This window comes from Cetorhinus maximus, chromosome 27 (genome assembly GCF_964194155.1).
Source record: "Cetorhinus maximus chromosome 27, sCetMax3.hap1.1, whole genome shotgun sequence".
NCBI lineage: Eukaryota > Metazoa > Chordata > Chondrichthyes > Lamniformes > Cetorhinidae > Cetorhinus > Cetorhinus maximus.
In genome coordinates, this window is record NC_135905.1 from 28,062,564 (window position 1) to 28,083,615 (window position 21,052).

The following is a 21,052-nucleotide window of genomic DNA, read 5'->3' on the forward strand; positions in this document are numbered from 1 at the left end:
AACCCTCAGGTAGAGAATCCCAACCATTCTCACACACTTCCTGAATAAGGTCTTAACTTTTCTCGGTCACTGACTTTTGATCGGAATGGCAGAAGATCATCGGCCTGAAAAGTCGATGTTTGTATGTGCCACACGAGGCTCCTGCTCCCGACCGTCCCCTTCCAAAGTATCGTGCTGTTGTGGTGCTGTGGCTGACGGGGCCATTCCATCGCACAAAATAACTTGCGCGCTCCAGGAATTATGGCATTTTATAAGAGTCTATGAACGTTTTCAGTATGACAGAGCCAGTTTCAGCTCAAGTAAGCAAGGAACTGCTGCCCACACTGTCCAGTCCTAACTGGCCCTTGGGTAAAGAGAGCACAAGGATGGAAGGCCACAACTCTCAACGCAGACAACATGAAAGCCTTCCATTTTCACTCTTCCAACTGAAAGAGAAAGCTCCTAACCTCTATTTACCTTCCTCTTACATTTGTCCATTACTGCCAATTCCAAAGAACTAACAGCAAGGTCACTTCACTCATCCTGCGTCCGTATAAATATAAAGGCTTACACCCACCTTTTTCTTCAATAAACAACACATTTAAATAGTAGAATTCACACCAGTGGCTGTTACGCTACAGCCTTGTTTGTGTTTCATCAGTTGAGCATTGCTGAAAAGGGAACTGATCAATGTAGGTATAGATATCAACCAACTTGGAATTTATACAGCACCCTTACCTTAATAAAACACTCAAATCTGCTTCACGTGACCATCAAACAGAACTAAACATCGAGCCCCTAAGGAGATATTGGATGGGTTAACCTCAAAGAGGTTTTAAGATACTTCTCAAAAAGAAAAGGCAGAGAAGTTTAAAGAATTCCAGAGCCTAGGCAGCTAACAGCACAGCCACCAATGGTAGAGTTATAGAAATTGGGGGTGCTTAAGAGGCCAGAATTGGAGCTAAGGGGGAGTTGGAGAGCAAGATGGTGCAGAGAGGAATAAATTGCGCTTGACTTCCACTGTCCCCACACCCACCTCTCCAGGAGGTTCCCGGTTTGCTGGGCCCTTTCACCTGCATGACAAATTAAGCGCATCAGTGCACCATTATAAAACACATATTCCTGTGTAAATAAACTGCAACTCAAACAGTGAAAATAAATTAACAGTTTATTTAATTTTAACTTCTTTTATATAAAGTGCACTGGGGTGCAGGATTGAGCACCATGCTACTGCGAAATCTAACTGAAAAATACCACTATGCCCATTTTGAGGGCATAGTTGGCTGGCAGTCCTTAATTGGAGGAGAGACCTATATGCGTCTTCAGGTATTCATACAGTACGTAGCTGATGCAGACGGATGGAATGGCTTTGAGCAAGTTTGCGGTAAATCCACGGTAGAACCCGAGAAAGCCATCCTTAGCCAAAATATTCCAGAAGTATTCCCTCATCCTTGGCTTTCTCATTCCCTTTGCGACGACTAAATGCAAATAAAAACTAACAGATCAGTGTATGTGAACAAACAATCATTTCTGAACAAACGCAAGCTAAACTTCCTGCTCTATTCGAGTGGGGAATGAGTTTTTTTTTGCTTTGTCAGGTAACATTCACTGTTCAGTATATATAGAAGTTACCCATTTGTGCTTGTGTATAAGGCAGTCATGAAGAGTGGAACTAGGAAACCTTAGTTGTCAGCCATGGTTTAGTTGGTAGCACCATCAAATTTAACAGGAGGAGTAGGCTATTCAGCTCTTGATGCCTGCACAGTTATTCAATAAGATGATGGCTAATAACCCAACTCCACTTTCACGCTCCATCCAGCAGCACTCTATCAAACTCCGTCTCGAATATACTCATTGATTGAGGGCCCACAGCTCTCAGGGACAGGGAATTCCAACTCTCAAGAGTGAAGAAATTTCTCAGTCTTAAATGGTTGTTCTCTAATCCTGGGACCGTGACAATCTTCCCACCACACCCCACACCCCGCCCCACCGAAACGCCAGAGCAACTACCTTATCAAGCCCTTTCTGAATTTCTGCTTTAATTACATTACACCTCATTCTTCTAAATTCAAAGGAACATGGCCCTACTCTCTACAATCTTTTCTCATAGGACAATCCTCTTATTCTAGGAATCAGTCCAGTAAATATTCATTGCACTCTCTTTAAAGGCAATTCGATCCTTCCTTGGGCAAGGAGACCTAAACTGTACATAATACTCCAGGTGTGGCCTCAAAACCCCATACATCTCAGTAAAGAGTTTTTTTCTCTCCATCTCTTCTCAATAAAGCCTTACATATCTTCCTCATCGTTTACTGGACTTGCATGTTTATCTGTGGATGAGGGCCTTCCAATCTCTCTGAATACCAACATTTCCCAGCCTCACCAGTTAAACATTCTGCTTGTCTATTTTTCCTACCAACTTCACATTTCTGCACATTAAATTCCTGCCCACTCATTTAACCTGTCTGGATAATTTTGTAGCCTGTGTGCTCCTCACCACTTTATTTATCACCTAGCTTTGTATAGTCAGTAAACTTGGATGCGTTACACTGCTTCTCCTCATGAGTCAATGTAGATTGTAAATTGTTGATCCAAACATGATCCAATGATTCCTTGTTTTCTGTCAGTCAACCAATCCTTAATCCATGCTAATTTTACCCGAAATCCTAAGAACTCTAATTGTGTAATCCTCTTGTGTGGCTTAAAATCCAAATACATCACATCCACTGGTTCCACGGTTATTTACACTGCTGGTTACAACCTCAAAAAAAAACATTTGTCAAACACTTTCCTTTTCATAAAATCCTTGTTGACTCTGCCTAATGATTTAAATGCCATTACCACGTCCCTAATAATAGATTCTAACATTTCCCGACCACTAATGACAAGCTAACTTCATTCCCAGTTTTCTTCCTCCTGTTTTCTTAAAGAGTGTGGTTATGTTTGCTACTTTTCAACCTAGGCAATTCTGGAGGATCAAAGCTAACATATCCACCACCTTAGTCGCTACCTCTTCGAACGCTCAGATGCAGGCCATGAATTCCAGGAGGATTTGCTTACTTTTAATTTCTCCATTTCCTTTACTAATTCCTTCACATTCCTCATTCCCACTGGACCCCAAGTTCACCACTACTGAAATGTTTGTATCTAAACGTGAAGACAGATACAAAGGGTCTGATTTTAAACTGAGGAGGTGGATTGGTTTTGAGCGAGTTAAAATCTCCAACGTGTTTAATGTTCCTCTCACTTCCTATTCCCAATTATTGCCACACTTCCTACTTCACAACACTGACTACATTTCAAAAAATGTAGTCATTTGGGCATGGTGTTTGGAACATTCTGAAGTCACCAAAACATATTCTATAAAGACAAGTCTTTTGCTCAGTACTGAATGCCAAACCAACAGCTGCTCCATTTTCTAAGAACCTCTGTTCTCTCACTCACCTTCTGCCTGCATGCGAATGTGCATTAGCATCAGTGGGTAACTGGCCAACTGCCCAACTACATTCGAAGTGGTAGCACTGCCCACCACCAGCAACATGTTGGGCCTCTCGTTCCCCGTTGTGTATCTCTGTACCCACAAGTTCTTCAGGGTCTGTCAGAACAAAATTAGGACTCTCAAACAAACAGACTTAGAAGGCAAATTGCACAAAGACTACTAAGAATATACATAATAGAAATCAGTGCGCTAGTAAAGATGGAAAATAGAAGTTTTATCGAGGGATTTAATCTAATTACAGACGATCTGTTCAAGTGTTATTGTGCTTACATTTATATAGCACCTTTCAGAAAGTAAAATATCCCAAGGCACTTCACATGAACATTAGACAAAAACCGACACCTAGCCACATAAGGAGATATGATTGGTGACCAAAAGTTTGGTCAATGAGGTAGGCTTGAAGAGTGTCTTAAAAGGAGAGTCCTGGTCTTGCTGCTTCAACTACTTTGCTATGTGAGGCATGAACAGCAAACTAACAGCACTAAAACAGACTTGGTCACTTATCACATTGCATTCTTGATTAAAATTCACTGCTCTGTTTCCCTACCTCACAGCACTTTACTACACTACACTTTACCAAGTACTTAATTGACTGCACAGAGCAGAGCACAGAGGGGGTGTTGTGAAAGGTACCATTTAAATCCAAGTTCATTCTCTTGCCCTCTCCCTCGCCCCACCCCACCCCCCTCACACTCTAATGCTACTCGTGACATTTCCAATTTGAAGGCACTTTAATGCAAGTACAAGTTGTTAGCATACTCTTCTGCACCTGCCCAAACAAACACCAACCTCATACACAGCCAAGTCAATACCAGCATAGGGGATGATTCCTAGGATATTTGGGACATAGCCCCTGTAGAAGGTGGAAACTCCTTCATACTTGAATATATTGCTGACATGGGTGTAGAGTTTTCGAGGTTCCCCTGTTTTCCGCAACATCATTCTTGTTTTCAGCATCTAATAAAAGCAAAACCAATTGCAGAGTCATTAATCCCAATGATCCACATTTAATAACATTTCATTCAGAGTTTAGCACTAAATTCAAGGGTGCAAGAGTATCACTACTTCCTAGTCATCAACTCTCATACTCCAATTAAAGTCTATGCTCCAGGTAGAGCCTTCAAAAGGCATACCAATTATTCAAGGTTATATTCAAGTAATTTATTCACTATCTTGCAATTGTAACTGAGATCCCTTGTGGGTGTGGCCACTAATTGATGCCTTCCCTTTGCTCTGAGTGCTGAATTAATTTGGTCTGGTACCAACCGACCTACTGCATGTTAATCTGTCTAAAATGTGCACAAGTACACAAATTACTAAAAAGGTAGTTGACAGGAACGGCTAATGAGATATTGGCCTTTATTGCAAGGGAACTGAAATACCAAAGTAGTTATATTCGTTTATATAAAAAGCTCTCATTAAGACTCCATTTTGGTTAGACTCCATTTAGAGTACACTGCAGAGTTTATTTCTGATGCTGCACCTCCTTATACTGGCCTTTGAAAGGGTGCAGGACAGATCCAATAGCATGATATTACGGCTAAAATGACAGGTCTCACATATTAGGCTTATATTCCCTTGAGTGTAGAAGATTATGAGGTGATACAATTGAGGTATCTTAAGATGATTGAAGGATTTGACAGGGTCAAGAGAGAGAAACTATTTCCTCTGGGTGAGACCGGAACAAGGGTGTGTATAACCTTAAAATTATGGCTAAGGGTGATGTCAGGAAGCACTTCTTCACAGAGCAGTGGAAATCTGGAACACTCCCCCAAAAAGCTGTGAAGGCTAGAGGCCAATTGAAAATATCAAGAGAGATTGATTTTTTTAGTAATAAGGGTTACAGAATGAGATGGGGATAGGCAAATGGAGTTAAGATACATATCAGTCATGATCTAACTGAATGGCAGAACTGGCTCAAAGGGCTAAATGGTCTCGTCCATTCCTATGCATGAGTGTTTATTCATGAGATTTCTCATACAGGCATTAACCCATTAAAAAAAAGGCTCAACACCTCTACTGAAGCACAGAAAGGAACTCAAGGGTTTTTTTCAAATCTTTCATGGGAGACGAGCGTCGTTGGCAAGGCCAGCATTCATTACTCATCCCAAATTGCCCTCGAGAAGATGGTGGTGAGCCGCTGCCTTGAAACTGCTGTTGCACATCTGGTGTGGGTACACACAGTGCAGTTAGGAAGGGAATTCCAAGATTTTAACCCAATGACAATGAAGGAACAGCACAATATAGCTCCAAGTCAGGATGGTGTGGGGCTCGGAGGGATATTCCATTAGCATCTCAGCCTACATGCGTGGATCCTTTTGTTCAGTTCAAAGCATCAACTCAGACGCGATATCTGTTCACCTTTCTCTGTGGACAGTTTAAACTTGACCCAAATATTAATGACAATGACATTAAGAAACCCTCAGCAGTGAGCTGTGCTATACATTTGTGGTCAAGTTGAGTTGAGATTGCTTTTAGTTACAAAGAGGTAATTAAGAAATTGAACCCAAGCTAGAGTTTAAGCATTAAATAATATTCCTCATGGTAGGAACTCAATTAATTTGCAATCAGACATAGCAGTAGAGTAAGTAGATTTATGTCATGAATCCTTTTTATTTAGGGGAGGTGGTGGTGTAGTGGTATTGTCACTGGGCTGGCATTCTAGAGGCCCAGGATTTAAATCCCACTATGGCAGATGGTGAAATTCAAATTTAATAAAAATCTAGAATTGAAATCTGATGATGACCATGAAACCATTGCTGATTGTCATAAAAACCCATCTGGTTCACTAATGTCCTTTCAGGAAGGAAATCTGCTGTCCTTACCTGGTCTGGCCTGCATATGACTCCAGACTGGTTCTTAAAATGCCCTATGAACAAGGGTAATTAGGGATAGGCAATAAATGCTGACAGTGATGCCCACATCCCACGAACAAATAAATGTGGATTTGCAGGAACACATGTACACACAGAGGTACTTATTTACTTTTATTCATAGGATGTGGGCATCGTTGGTTAGGCCAGCATTTATTGCCCATCCCTAACTGTCCCTGAGAAGTGGTGGTAAGCTGCCTTCTTGAAACGCTGCAGTCCATGTGATGTTAGGCAGGGAGTTCCAGGATTTTGAGCCAGCAACAGTGAAGGAACAGCGATGTATTTCCAAGTCAGGATGGTTGAGTAGCTTGGAAGGAACTTGCAGGTGGTGATGTTCCCATGTGTCTGCTGCCCTTGTCCTTCTAGATGGCAGCGGTCATGGGCTTGGAAGATGCCATCTAAGGAGCCTTGGTGAGTTCCTATGCATCTTGCAGATGGTACACGCTGCTGTCACTGTGTGCCAGTGGTGGAGGGAGTGAATGTTTGTGGATGGAGTGCCAAACAAGCGGGCTGCTTTGTCCTGGATGGTGTTGAGCTTTGAGTGTTATTGGAGCTGTACTCATCCAGGTAAGGGGAGAGTATGCCATCACATTCCTGACTTGTACCTTGTAGGTGGTGAACAGGCTTTGGGCAGGCAGGAGCCAGCAGGATTCCTAGCCTCTGTCCTGCTCTTGTAGCCACAGTATATGGCTGGTCCAGTTCAGTTTCTGGTCAATGGTAACTCCAGGGTGTTATGGCGAGAGATTCAGCGAAGGTAATGCCATTGAAAGTCAACAGGCGATGGTTGGATTCTCTCTTGTTGGAGATGGTCATTGCCTGGCACTTGTGTGGCACAAATGTTACTTGCCACTTGTCAGCCCAAGCCTGGATATTGTCCAGGTCTTGCTGCATTTGGACATGGGCTGCTTTAGAATCTGAGTCATCATGAATGGTGCTGGACATTGTGCAAACACCAGTGAACATCCCTACTTCTGACCTTAAATGAAAGGAAGGTCATTAATGAAGCAGCTGAAGATGGTTGGGCCTAGGACACAACGCTGAGGAACTCCTGCAGTGATGTCCTGGAACTGAGATGACTGATCTCCAACAACCACAACCATCTTCCTTTGTGCTGGGTATGACTTCAACCAGCAGAGTTTTCCCCAATTCCCATTGACTCCAGTTTTGCTAGGGCTCTTTGATGCCACACGCAGTCAAATGCCACCTTGATGTTAAGGAAAGTCATGCTCACCTCACCTCTGGAGTTCAGCTCTTTTGTCCACGTTTGAACCAAGGCTGTAATGAGGTCAGGAGCTGAGTTATCCTGGCAGGGCTCAAACTGAGCAGGTTATTGCTAAGCAAGTGCTGCTTGATAGCACTGTTGATGACCCCTTCCATCACTTTACTGATGTTCAAGAGTAGACTGATGGGGGGCCATAATTGGCCAGGTTGGGCTTGTCCTGCTTTTTGTGTATGGAACATACCTGGGCAATTTTCCACATAGTCGGGTAGATGCCAGTGTTGTAGCTGTACTGGAACAGCTTGGCTAGGGATGCAGCAAGTTCTGGAGCACAAGTCGCACAAGTGTTATTGCCGGAATATTCTCAAGGTCCATAGACTTTGCAGTATCCAGTGCCTTCAGCAGTTTTTTTAATATCACATGGAGTGAACTAAATTGGCTGAAGACTGGCATCTGTGATGCTGGGGACCTCTGGAGGGGCCGAGATTGATCATCCACTCGGCACTTCTGGCTGAAGACTGTTGCGAATGCTTCAGCCTTATCTTTTGCACTGATGTGCTGAGCTCCCCATCATTGAGATTGGCGATATTCATGGAACCTCCTCCTCCAGTGAGTTGTTTAATTGTCCACCACTATTCATGGCTGGATGTGGCAGGACTGCAGAGCTTAGATCTGACCCATTGGTTATGGACTTGCTTAATTATGTCTATCGCTTGCTGCTTATGCTGTTTGGCACGCAAGTATTCCTGTGTTGTAGCTTCACCAGGTTGACACCTCATTTTTAGGTATGCCTGGTGCTGCTCCTGGCATGCCCTCCTGCACTCTTCATTGAACCAGGGTTGATCCCCTGGCTTGATGGTAATGATAGAGTGGGGTCTATGCTAGGACATGAGGTCACAGATTGTGGTTGAGTACAATTCTGCTGCTGCTGATGGCCCACAGTGCCTCGTGGTTGCCCAATCTTGAGTTGCTAGGTCTGTTTGAAAACTATCACATTTGGCACGGTGGTAGTGCCACACAACACGATGGAGTGTATCCTCAATGTGAAGATGGGACTTTGTCTCCACTGTGCGGTGGTCACTCCTACCAATACGGTCATACACTGATGCATTTGCGGCAGGCAAGTTGGTGAGGATGAGGTCAAGTATGTTATTCCCTCTTGGCTCCCCTGCAACTATGCCCTTTAGGACTTAGCCAGTTCAGGCAGTACTGGTGTTACCGAGCCACTCTTGGTGATGGACATTGAAGTTCCCCAGCCAGAGTACATTCTGCGCCCTTGCCACCCTCAGTGCTTCCTCCAAGCAGTGTTCAACATGGAGGAGCACTGATTCATCAGCTGAGGGAGGCTGGTACATGGTAATCAGGTTTCCTCACCCAGGATTGACCTGACGCCTTGAGGCTTCATGAGGACCAGAGTTGATGTTGATGACTCCCAGGGCAACTCCCTCCTGACTGTGTACCACCACCTCTGCTGGATCTGTCCTGCCAGGATGGTGGTGTCTGGGACATTATCTGTAAGGTATGATTCTGTGAGTATGACTATGTCAGGCTGTTGCGTGACTAGTCTGTGAGACAGCTCTCCCAAATTTGGCACAAGCCCCCAAATGTTAGTAAGGGGGACTTTGTAGGGTCGCCAGGGCTGGGTTTGCCACTGTCGTTGACCATCCATAGTATTTCTGCAGTAACTAATTGGTCTGCTTGCATTTATTTGATGGCAGCTATTAAGGAGATATTGGTTCTGTTGGAAACTTCAAAGTAATGGGTAGGGCTTCCTTTCAATTTTGTTTAAAGAAATAATGTTGCATCAACCTTAATACAAAGAATTGCCCCCACCCACTTAAGTCACTTTTAACATAATACAATTTTTTTCCATACCTCAACTGGGTAAGTGGCTGTTTGAGAGAATGCACCAGCCATTGACCCTGCAAGAAATCTCTCTTTAATTCCCAAATGTTCTGGTTCAACTGCTATTACAGTCTTCAGCTGTGAACACATTTCAGAAATAAGTTAGAAACCACGAGGACAATTTGGTTCTGAAACCTAATTTGGCATTTGTTACTTCTCAAAGCAGCATGTAAAAAAATAGCTCACTCCATCTATCAAGCCCACTTCAACCAGACTTGTTATTAAATACTGGACAGCTCCCCAACTTTTAACAAAACTAAATTCATCCTCTTGTATCTCCTAGTGACGCATAACTGATACTTGGACTTCGTGCTTTAACATTTTTGTTCTACAAGATTGGTTTATTTCCATTTGTTACATTAATGGGAAGTAGCAGTGTTAATATTTCAAAAATAGACCTTTTTAAAGTTGTTTTGCGCAGTGTGACAACCTGTATCCTAACATTTCTCCCTGCAACCGTCCCCCAACTCTGAAACGCCAGAGTGTGCCAATCAAACTGACGGCACTTTCTAAATACTTCACACCCCTGCCTTTGGCTGGAGGGCAGGTCATCAAGGTCAGACAAGTACTCAGGAAATAACCAACTCCCATCCTTTGTATACCTTGAAGATACTGCAACCTTTACAAATGATATTCAAGCCAGATGAAAGTGTGTCATCTGGACATGGCACTTTTAAAATGGTACTGAGGTGTAATACCTGCACCAGGTGCAAAATCTTACTGCACCCATGGATCTCCCCAAGCTCCTAATAAATATAAAGATGATAGTGATCCATAATGACCAAAACATTATACTATACCACAGATCATGCATTGTTTAGTTGCTAAATAGGTGTTTGACCTGCACAGTTCCTTCAAAGCCACTAACTTCTGCTCAATAGAGAACACTTCCCAGCAATGCTCCTAATATTTTTTTTTTGAATGTGTAGGCTATTTATTTAATAATGCGGCCTTGCAAAATATTTCAAGGGGCCGACTTTCAAATTGTGCAGCGCAGCTTAGCGGGAACATTGCTTCTCAGGTCAGCATATAACTGTTGGGGAGATGGTGGCATAGTGGTAATGTCACTGCACTACTAATCCAGGGGCCCAGGCTAATGTTCTGGGGACAGGAGTTCAAATCCCAATGTGGCAGCTGGTGGAATTTGAATTCAATTGATTAATAAAATCTGGAATTGAAAGCTAGACTCAGTAATGGTGACTGTGGAACTATTGTCATAAAAACCCATCTGGTTCACTAATGTCCCTTTAGGGAAGGGAATCTATCATCCTTACCTAGCCTACATGTGACTCCAGATCCATAGCAATGTGGTTGATTCTTAACTGCTCTCAAGGGTGATTAGGGATGTGTAACAAATGTTGGCCTTGTCAGTGACACCCACATTGCATGAGTAAATAAATTGCCATGTGGTCAAAAGTGCCGCAGGTTCAAAAGGGCTCGTTGGTTTCTGGATCCATTTAAGGCGCATCCAGCATTTTATTATTTTACATTTGCAACAAACTGCAGCACCGAGCAACAATGCAAAGCTCGAATTCGTTATCATACATACCTCCTCATAGGCCATGAATTTGAATGCTAGCTCAGGCCCAATTTTGAGAATATTAGTTAGATTCCCTCTCCACATTGAGCTTACACCCCCCTCCTTAATCATTGATTTGATGCCACCAGAAATCTTCAGTTTATTATTTCGTGAAGAATAAACCTGGGGAAAATGGTACAAAAAAAAACTATTGTGATTACAGGTAAATTAGCTAATGCTGACTAAGAGCTGAAATAGTCACTTCCACCACCAGCTGCTAGTTACCGATGTACCAATGGAGAAGAATGAATATAGGCGAACATTGGGCGAAGCACTAAATTTACACAATGCTAATATTTCATTTTTGTATCAACCTGGCAAAAGATTTCAAATTTCACAATGCTAGGTCGTTTGATGCAGTACAATTTATGTCTGTATGTAAAACACTAGATCAATTATCTGCTCATACCCTGTTTGTTTCAAATAAACTCAAGCCGCCGAATGGTATTGTATGAGAGGTTATAACAAGGAATGAACAGGCCGGGGCTCCTTTCTCCAGGAAAAAGACAACCCAGTAAAGGTCTTGAAAACGTTGAAGAGGCTCATTACAGTGGGTCCAGGGTGTAAAACTTAGAAATGTCCAGCACAGCGACCATCGAGCCTGGGGGGTCCTCTTGAAGAGAGTTGTCCCCTTAGACCCACTGCCTTGCTCTTTCCCCATGTGACCAGGTTGACAGCAGGGTTGTGATATTTAGCACCACTGTGTGAATTTGGGTAACTGTCACCCTTTCCTACATGTTCCAACCAGATATCAGTAGATCACTTGTTAACTTCAGCCTCCAGGACACAGGAAGCCAAGATAAAATGCCACCTTCACTTCGTCTAGTTACTGAAGGGACTGTGGAAAATGGGATTGAAATGGGTGGTCAAAACAAGCTCGCTGGGCTGACTGTTTGCTTTCTGTGCCCTTAACACTCAAAAGGTAACTTGTTTATATCCACATATATCCTCAATATCCACATCCTGACTAGCACACTCAGGAATCTTAAACCAGGTGCTCCAGCATCTTGAATTTGGTGATAGTTCCTTCCTGACAGTAGTCACCTAGCCAAGATATATTTTCTCTTTTTCATTCATTATGTTCAGGCTGGAGGGGCAAAATCATAGGGTAACTAACGCTCCTTTTCATAGAATGATACAGGACAAAATGAGACCATTTGGCCCATCAAGCCTCTGCTGGCTCTTTGACAGGGCTAGCCACGGGCCCAATTGTTGGGATGACAGAAACCAACCCCCTTAAAATCAACACAGCTGCATTTTCATAAGTCTACAATACCATTCCCTTATGTCAAGGCAGCAAACATCTGAAGAGACACTTGCACTTCTCCCAATGCTGAACTCCTGTAATATTAGTGCACCTCATGATGAACAGTGAGGTCAACTTTTGGGGTATACCGAAAGCATGGTTATAACAAAGTAACTCCAAGTTAGAAGCAAATAAAGCCGATTAATCATTTGAAAAGCATGAATGGCAAGTTTTAAAATTACAAGCATAGTGACAATAAACAACCCTACCTGCATCAGCACCCTTAGCCGGTCAAATGGAGCAGTCACTGTTCGTGAGACACCTCCAGCTGTGCCTCCTGCAATCAGATGGCCCCACCACTTCTCTGGTTCCTTGTTCTCCAAGAATTCCTCACAATTGGTTATGTCATCATTGATAGAAAAGATCTGCAGGGTGGGGGCGGGGCAGAAAAATAGGGAAGGGAATCATCAAGGTGGAAAATGAATTTTTTGAATAAACTTTGTTGCACTTCCACAGCTCTTGCAGTTTAAAAAAAAAAGTTAGTAAAACTTGCTAAATATTAAATGTAAAATGTTCACTGTGGTGTAAAACTTCCAGAATAACTTCAACTTGCATTCTTGAGCCTGTCACTGAACTCACATCACTTTCCAGGGCTGGAGGAAACTAACAGTGATAACAACAGCAAGGATGCAAAAGACAGCAACTTGCCTACACACAAACCTCATGCAACTTATACATCTTCTTGTAATCTTTCTTGCTTGCAGCTCTGTGATATTTCAGCAGACAATGATCCTAGGAATAACTCCTTTTTCTAACTAATCTCAAATGATTTTCTGTCTCAATTCCTCCTATTAGCTCCCGATCCCTTCCATTTTCAGAGTGTGAGCACTTCAGCTGTTTTAAGGTCACATTTTTATACCACATTTGAATTTTAGAGCTCATTATTAGCTAACCCTGCATAAAGCAGGCATCAGTGGGTGTAAAGAGTACTTCACTACCTGCAAAGCACTTTGAAATGTCACCAAGAGACTAACTGCTGTATAAATGCAGTCTTTCCAAAGTGGCGTATGCATTTATCAAGGGCTGCAATCACTCACTGTATAACCTGAGGATTCATTTTGGATACTCTACATACACTGTTGAATCGCCAGATGTCAATCATAGTTCTCATGTTGTCCTCCACTCGCATTATGTAGTTCTTCCGCCACTCATTCCAGTCTATGTCCATATAATCATTCTCGTCCAAGCTGATTAATTGCAATAATAGAAAGAGCAGTATTGGGTTTCTTGACATCTTCTGTATTGTTTTTTGTAAATACATAAATTGACACACTGAACATTAAAACATTTTACATAATGGCACAGTCAGTTCGCAGGTTTGTGCTTTTCCAATGTAAAGATCCTATGGCACTGTCCAAAGTGCCCAGGGAATTCTCCCTGGGTCCTGACCAGCATGCGCCCCCAACCAATACCAAGAACAGTGAGTTGAATTGGTCAGTTATCTCACTGCTGTGCACAAATTTGCAGCCACGCTTTGCCTGCATTACTTTATTAGAGTGACCACTGCTGCGCACGAGGGCAGTTGCTATTGTGGTGTATTAGCTGTGAAAGAATTTGGAACATCCTTAAGATCTCCAAGACGCCACCCAAGGAGAACTACTTTGCCTCCAGAACCGAGATTCAAATCCACCTCACATCTTTGATGGTTTTATGACCCCATGAAACGAAACTGGGTCGTCTCATCCCAGAACCAAAATGGAGGTTGGCCAGCAACTTTCATTGAAAGAGTGACTTAAATAACAGAACGCGGCGAGTCACTTAAGAGCAATATTAATACAAATCTGATATCAAAGCCACACAAGGAGATTTCAGGACACATGACCAGAAGCTTGGTGGATGCCTTAAAGGAGGAAACAGGTTGGCAGGCAGATGGTTTATATGGAGGGACTTCCAGAGCTCGGGTTGTAGGAAGATGAAAGCAAAGCTTCCAATGGTGCAACAATTAACACAGCGGATGTGCCAGAATTGAAGGGGAACCGATTTTCCAAAGGTGTGGAGGGCTAGGGGTGGCTACAGAGATAGGGAAGGGCAAGACTACGATGGATTTCAAAACAAGGATGAGGATTTTGAAATTGTGCTGTTGTCAGGCCAGTCCTCAGCATAGATCAGGAAGCAGAGGGGTGGATGGGTGAACAAGACTTGGTGCGAGTTAAGTTATAGGCAGGAGAGTTTTAAACAAACACAATTTCACGTAGGATGGAAGACAGATGGTAATAAACCATTTCTAATTCAGGTTTTCCTTTCTGAGAGAGGGAAATGCAATTACTGAACACCACTTATTCTCCACACATTAATGCAGATCAGTGGCAAACACTTACAGAAGTTCAGCCATCCATTAATTCATAAATTTATACTTCATGTAGTATTATAAAAAATGATCAATTCAGTGGGGCATTTAGTGTCACCATTTAGGCAATACACCAAATATTGCTACAATCTTGGAATGAAAACCTAACAGTTACACTCAGTATTACTTTGGATATATGGCACAAACGGGTCTTTCAGCCCAACCAATCCATGCCAGTGTTTATCCTCGACTCAAGCCTCCCCCCATCTCATCTAAGCCTGCCATTGTAACCATCTATTCCCTTCTCCTTCATATGCTTATCCAACTTCCCCCTCAAATGTATCCATTCTATTTGCTTCAACCAGTCCCTGTGATAGCGAGTTCCACCTTCTCACCACCTTTTGAGTAAGGAAGTTTCTTCCAAATTCCCTATTTAATTTCTTGGTGGCTATTTTATATTGATGACCTCCAGTTATGCTTTTCAGCAAGTGGAAACATTCTTTCTGTAAGCACTTCCCTCGATTTAACTATTCCCAAAATAGTCAAAGTTTCCTCAAAACAAGATAACTTTTGGGTACAAAATGCCATTTCCAGTAACCTTTTAAAATATTGGATAATTTCCATATTCTTCTGAAGTAAGCCAATAAAATGCACTGTATAACTCTAGGAAAAACTCAATGTGAATTCTTCATACGTGTCTACTAATGTTTTAAGCTGGAAGCTTGGAGCCTTTCTCTGCCCCTTATTCTTAATTTCACTTAACAGGATCTTTTCCAGGTTCCTATCCTTCCTTCGACTAGAAGGTCTGCTTGGGACTTTCTCCTGTTCTACTCCCCTGTATTCCTGGGGACTTTCATCTTTAGCTTGGAACTGTCTATCTGAGCCTTGTAGGCTGCTTCTGCCTGGCAGCTGCCTTCAAAATTGAAATCAAAAACTGCCATTTCTAATTTATTTTGTGTGTCTGTGGAAGGGTCCTGCCTGTCTGGACCCCTGTTGCTAGGCAACAGCCCAGTTTTTCTACTCTTGTGTTTGCTTAACTTCTCTCACAGTCATAAACTGTCATTAGAAATGCAGGCACCTTTCAAAGTGAAACTAAAACTCAACTTGACTTTTTCTTAACACACAGATACAGAAATACAAATAAAACTTAAACATTAAACCTAAAACTCATTCCTAACGCCCACAAATACCAATAAAACTTAAACTATCTCTATTTCCTAACAAAAGTAAGCCACCTTCTTAAACCACTGCAGTCCATCTATTGCAGGTACACCCACAGTGCTATTAGAGAGAGGTAGTTCTAGGATTTTTATCCAGCAACTGTGAAGGAACAGCGATATAGTTCCAAGTCAGGATGGCATGTGGCTTGGAAGGGAACTTTCAGGTGGTGGTTTCTGTTAGGAAGGTGGTGACGAAGGAGTTTTGGTGAGTTTGATCAGTGCATCTTGTAGATGGTGCACACTGCACTCACTATGTGTCGTCAGTGGATAGAGTGAATGTCTAAGATGGTGGATGGGGTGCCAATCAAGCAAACTGCTTTGTCTTGGATGGTGTGGAACTTCTTGAACGTTGTTAGAGCCACTCTCATCCAGGCAAGTGGGGAATATTCCATCACACTCTTGACTTGAATAATTAACAGGTTGAATTCCTGATTTCATGAGGTCTTCTATTATGATATAACTTTGGAAAAATTATGCTACAGAATAAAAGCTGGTCAAGTCAAGTAATGGAGTCTACAATCTAGGACCCTGTTAAAAATGTCAGATGCTGTGATGGGGTCTTAAATGGGTGGCTTTGAACTTTGTGCAATTAGGATTTATTTTAATAAACATTTCTTGCATAATTTCAATTGACTTACTGTTGAAGAATGTTCTTTGCATTATAAGGATTAAGACTGACATGCAGCCTTCCCATGAGATTCATAATCCTCCACCTGCTTATATTGCCTACAAACATACATATATTAATACAAAATCAAAATACTGCAGATGCTGGAAATCAGAAATAAAGACAGAAAATGCTGCAAACGCTCAGGTGTTTTTTCTCCAGATGTTGCCTGACCTGTGTATTTCCGGCATTTTCTGCTTCTAATTCACATTAATTCAACTGTATTGAGAAAAAAAAACAAAGCAAAATGCTGCCAGATGCTGGATAGCCAAACGAGAAACAGAAAATGGTGAAAATATTGAGGTCAGGCAATCTCTGTGGCAAGAAAAACAGTTAACATTTCAGGTGGATGACCTTTCATCAGAACTTACAAACTTGTTTGAGGGGTTGTAGGAAGAGGGGAAATGGCACAATCTAAGTTGCATACAGTTAATGTTGACAATGCAGCATTTATTACACATACCTGGAGGCATAAGAATCAACCACTGAATGTGGAACTGGAGCCACATGTAAGCCAGAAGGACACAGATTAACTAGTTTGGTGTTTTTCTATAACAACCTGGCAGCTCTCATGGTAATTTGCTGCTGGTTCACAAATCGGAAGATTTATGGAGTTCATTTGTACACTTGATGCAATGTTCTCCAAAATTCTTGCAAGAGACCTCTCCTACTCCCAACCACCCCCATAAATAATGACGGCCCTAGGCTTCCAGAGAGAGTCAGCATCATGTGGTTTAACCCTGAGCCATACACAGAAACATCAAGAGTTCCCAATCCTACTTAATATCCATTCATAGGTGGACATTTCTACAAAATGACTGCATGCTTCCTGTGAACCTAGCCAAACAAAGCAACCATCAGCAGTCAGTCACACTCCAGTAGCACAAAAGCACCTCTAGGTTAACACTGGACTCACCACTTCTGTTCTTTGAAACTTTTCCAAAGCCGAGCATTAGTTTCATGTCGTGCTTCATAAGGAATATCCGGAATGCTTCAAAGTCTCTACCTTCCAAACCGTCCTTTAAAGTCATTGTATTTGGAAAAGGAAATTTAAAAATAATTTTAATTTTCTCAACTCAATTCATTTCTTCTGGGAGTAAGGAGAAGGGTGAGGAGAGAGACATAGCTAGAAAAGAGAGGGGGGGCAACATGCATTCCAGTTAGAGATGGGGTTACACCTGGGTGCCAGAGGTGGTGAAGGAAAGTGTGCTAACAAAGTACACCATCCTGTCCTCCGTTTTACTCTTGACATAACAATGTACAATAACATCTTTATGTTTGTATTATTGCAAACTTGCATCATTGTGATCAGGAAATTAAACATTCTTTTTCTCAATTGAGGAAGATCAACTTTTTTTTGGAGTTATTGCAACTGTTTTCATTTACACCAGTTGCAGTAGGAACAGTTACAGCAAAGCGATTCCTATTAGTGATGCTAATAGGTGAGTGCTTTACTCTCGTAGGACATTTCCCCAGCTAATCAACTTAACAGGAGATTCCCTTTGCCAATGCAAGGTTTACAATTTAGCTGCAGCTTCTCCACACTGAATCCAATGCCCTGTTAACCAATCAGCATAAACTGAAGCACACTAGAGCTTGCCAGTCAGACTACATCTGGGGCTCTATGTGGTTGGTGAGAAGGTCCAGAGGAGAGCAACAAGAATGATTCCTAGTTTAAAGAATCACAGCTCCTCAGGGGCTCAAGAACCTTAAATCTATGCACTTTGTAACAGCATACATTTAGAGATGACCCAGAGGTCTATGTAATAATTAAAGGGACTGTTAGAGTGGCTACTGATTGGTGGAGCAAGTTCAAGTTCACAGGTTATATGATAGATTATTCCAGTTTGACAGATTGAGGAATGAGAACATGACTTTCAACTACACAAGGATAGTAATCGACTGGATGTTTGGTGGTGGTTCTTTTCCTAGAGAGAATTCAGCCAGTGTGATGGGTGCTGATTCTGCACTGACTTTAAAGAGGAGCTGGACTGCTTTTTGACTGGGGCAGAGATCTCATCAAATGGAAGGCAAGCCCATGAGACTTTCATTACCCAAAGAATACATTCTGTTCCTGGCTCTGGGAATTTCCTGCCTCCACCAGGAAATTGTGGGGTAGAGAGAATGGTTGGTCACGATGTTCCAAGTCACCATGGTGTGGGGCAGGCTTGGTGAACCAGTTAGTCTTTCCCCAACCCTCCATTTCATTACGTTGCATATCACAGAGAGCAGTCTATGCACAACACAAGGCTAGCCATCAGTAAAGACATAAAAACGTACATTATTTCCCAAGAATATTTACGGCAGTGGAAGTCATCATAACTGCATATTTAATCATGTACATAAACTACAGACGTCCCAATCCCATATCATATTTAATTTTACAGTATCAACTTCCAAAATGTAGTCACATTTAGAGAGCAATTTATAAATTTGGGTCCCTTGGAAGCCTGGATGCTACTGTAGCCAATATCAGGTAGCATATTTCAGTTTTAAATCAAGCAATGATGTTAAAATAGTGGGCGCAGCCCTTATTAAACACACACTAATATCACCAATCTGAGTGAAGTTTTTGGGACTTTGATAAGAATTGGCAGGGTATAAAGGGAGAAACATTTCCAGGGGAAGACTAGGACAAGGGGACAGAACCTTAAACTGAAAGCCAGGCCATTCAGGAGAAAAGTTAGAAAACGCTGTAAGCAAAGGGTGGTAGCAAGATGGAATAGTCCTCCTAAAGAGTTGAAGCTAGCTCCATTAATCGCTTTACGAGGCGGATAGCTTTTATGCCGTTGGCTGGCAAAATCTAAGGAGTTAAGGCAGGTGGATGTCATGATACAGATCAGCCATGATCACATTAAATGATGGAACAGGTTTGAAGATTTGATTGGCCTCCTGCTGAGGTCTTCAAGGCTAGAGTTTGTAACCAAAAATATAGACTGAATTCTTCACAGGTATAACCCTTGCTTTGTCTTATAATATACTGACATTTTAAATAAGGTGGCTTCTTCACATTTAACAGCACTGTACCTTTGAAATTTTTTCCAATTCAAGCATTAATTCTTTAGCATCTATACGACCATCCCCATGGACATTTAGCCTCTTGTAAAGATCTCTCCAAAGATCGTGTGTCGCTGAAGGCTCACCAGGGGTGCTTTGTTGGAAAATCTCTTTCATAAACAGGAACATCGTGAGGGCTCCTAAAACGCAAGAGAGAAATTTCCAACACTCCACAGATTTTGAATAAAGCAATAAGCAGGTTCTACTTCATTTGATCCACACCCCTGTTAACCAGTAGAAAAGGCCGCTAATACTTGACTTTGAAAAATGAAATATATTCCTGTTAAATGAACTGCATACTAGTTCAGGTACACCATTGTACAACTTTCAACTTCAATGTGTATGCAGTTTGCCTCAAACTCTCTCACAGCAAGTTTCATCCGTTCTTGGAAAGCTCCCCAGACAACTGAATGTCAAAGTTAATTGTGGTTAATCACATTTCAAAGGAGGGGCAAGGAAGTAGCTATGCATCTGCTTCTGACCAATGGCAACTACATGAACATCCAGTGTGCGGAGGTCACTCTCTGTCAGCAACACGCTCACCTTTAGTTCAGGATGCAGGTTGAAAGTCCATGTGAATACAATGTGGACAGACGTTCTGGAGCAGCATCAGAGGTGCAGTCCTTCAAATGGGTTGTTTCAATGGAAGCCTTGTCTGCCTACACAGCTGGACATTCAGAGCTACAATAGGAAAATAGATGTTCAGGGTGGTATCAAAAGGGATAGCGACACTTCATCCAAACTGCTGTTTTAATTTAATAGCATTAAATTACACGGCCTGAAAAAACACAAATTCCTTAACTATAAATACTGATTAATAAATGGCTGCACTAAGCTTCAGGCCAGTGGGCCGGAAGATGCCAGTGAACATATCACGGAAAATGTCTGAACTCCTGATATGCATGTGCTGCTTGCTTTACCTTGCCCATAAGTACAGTGGATGTACCTATGTGGACTGCAGCGGTTTAAGATGATGGCTCACCAGAACCACTCAAGGTTAATAAATGCTGGCCTTGCCAGTGATGCCCACATCCCATCAAGAAATAGATAATCAATTACATTGGCAGCCAATGGTAACTAAAAGCTCTGTTATCTCGTGATAGTTTCTCAAAGGTTTTTTTCTGTAAAGTTCCCATTGACTGAATACTTCCAGTTATCAGGTAATCTTCTGGTAATGAAACTATTCAGCGTGCATTAAAACCTGAGTTTAGCTGGGAGCGGCAAGAGATTTAAGGGAGCCAGCAGCCTCACATCATTCTCTTCCACATTTTAGTCATAAAAACATTGAAGATGGGTTAAAAAAAAAAGGTTGCGTCAAGAATTAGCCGATTGATAAAAAGTCTGTCTGTGCTGGCAAATCAGATGAGAAGTGATGGGGCAGGTGGGAGCATAATGTAATGTGATCACCAGGAATACATCCAACCAGAGCTGACAACCCTACATTAAATACAAGCCTTTTAA

General features: G+C 42.1%; 1 protein-coding gene across 1 annotated transcript; it reads right to left on the minus strand.

The window, feature by feature from the left end:
- Positions 1-685: 685 nt before the first annotated feature.
- Positions 686-20,517, minus strand: LOC144668720 (mitochondrial adenyl nucleotide antiporter SLC25A24-like). Its single transcript, XM_078531052.1, has 11 exons — positions 20,135-20,517; positions 19,562-19,731; positions 17,451-17,553; positions 16,506-16,593; positions 13,436-13,547; positions 12,570-12,725; positions 11,025-11,177; positions 9,446-9,553; positions 4,268-4,435; positions 3,424-3,574; positions 686-1,457 (listed from the first exon to the last, which is right to left on the minus strand). The coding sequence occupies exons 2-11, from the start codon at positions 19,718-19,720 to the stop codon at positions 1,273-1,275; spliced, it is 1,383 nt and encodes a 460-aa protein (XP_078387178.1). The 5' UTR covers positions 19,721-19,731; positions 20,135-20,517; the 3' UTR covers positions 686-1,272.
- Between the last annotated feature and the right edge of the window lie 535 nt (positions 20,518-21,052).

What these genes read in the sequence shown, in the direction of transcription:
- LOC144668720 (XM_078531052.1), bottom strand. Translation starts at nt 19,720, where the DNA reads ATGTTCCTGTTTATGAAAGAGATTTTCCAACAAAGCACCCCTGGTGAG. An exon ending in TTGACTTGGCTGTGTATGAG is followed by an intron (nt 3,575 to 4,267) that starts GTTGGTGTTTGT and finishes TTGTTCTGACAG; the next exon opens with ACCCTGAAGAACTTGTGGGT. An exon ending in CATTCGCATGCAGGCAGAAG is followed by an intron (nt 1,458 to 3,423) that starts GTGAGTGAGAGA and finishes ATTTGCATTTAG; the next exon opens with TCGTCGCAAAGGGAATGAGA.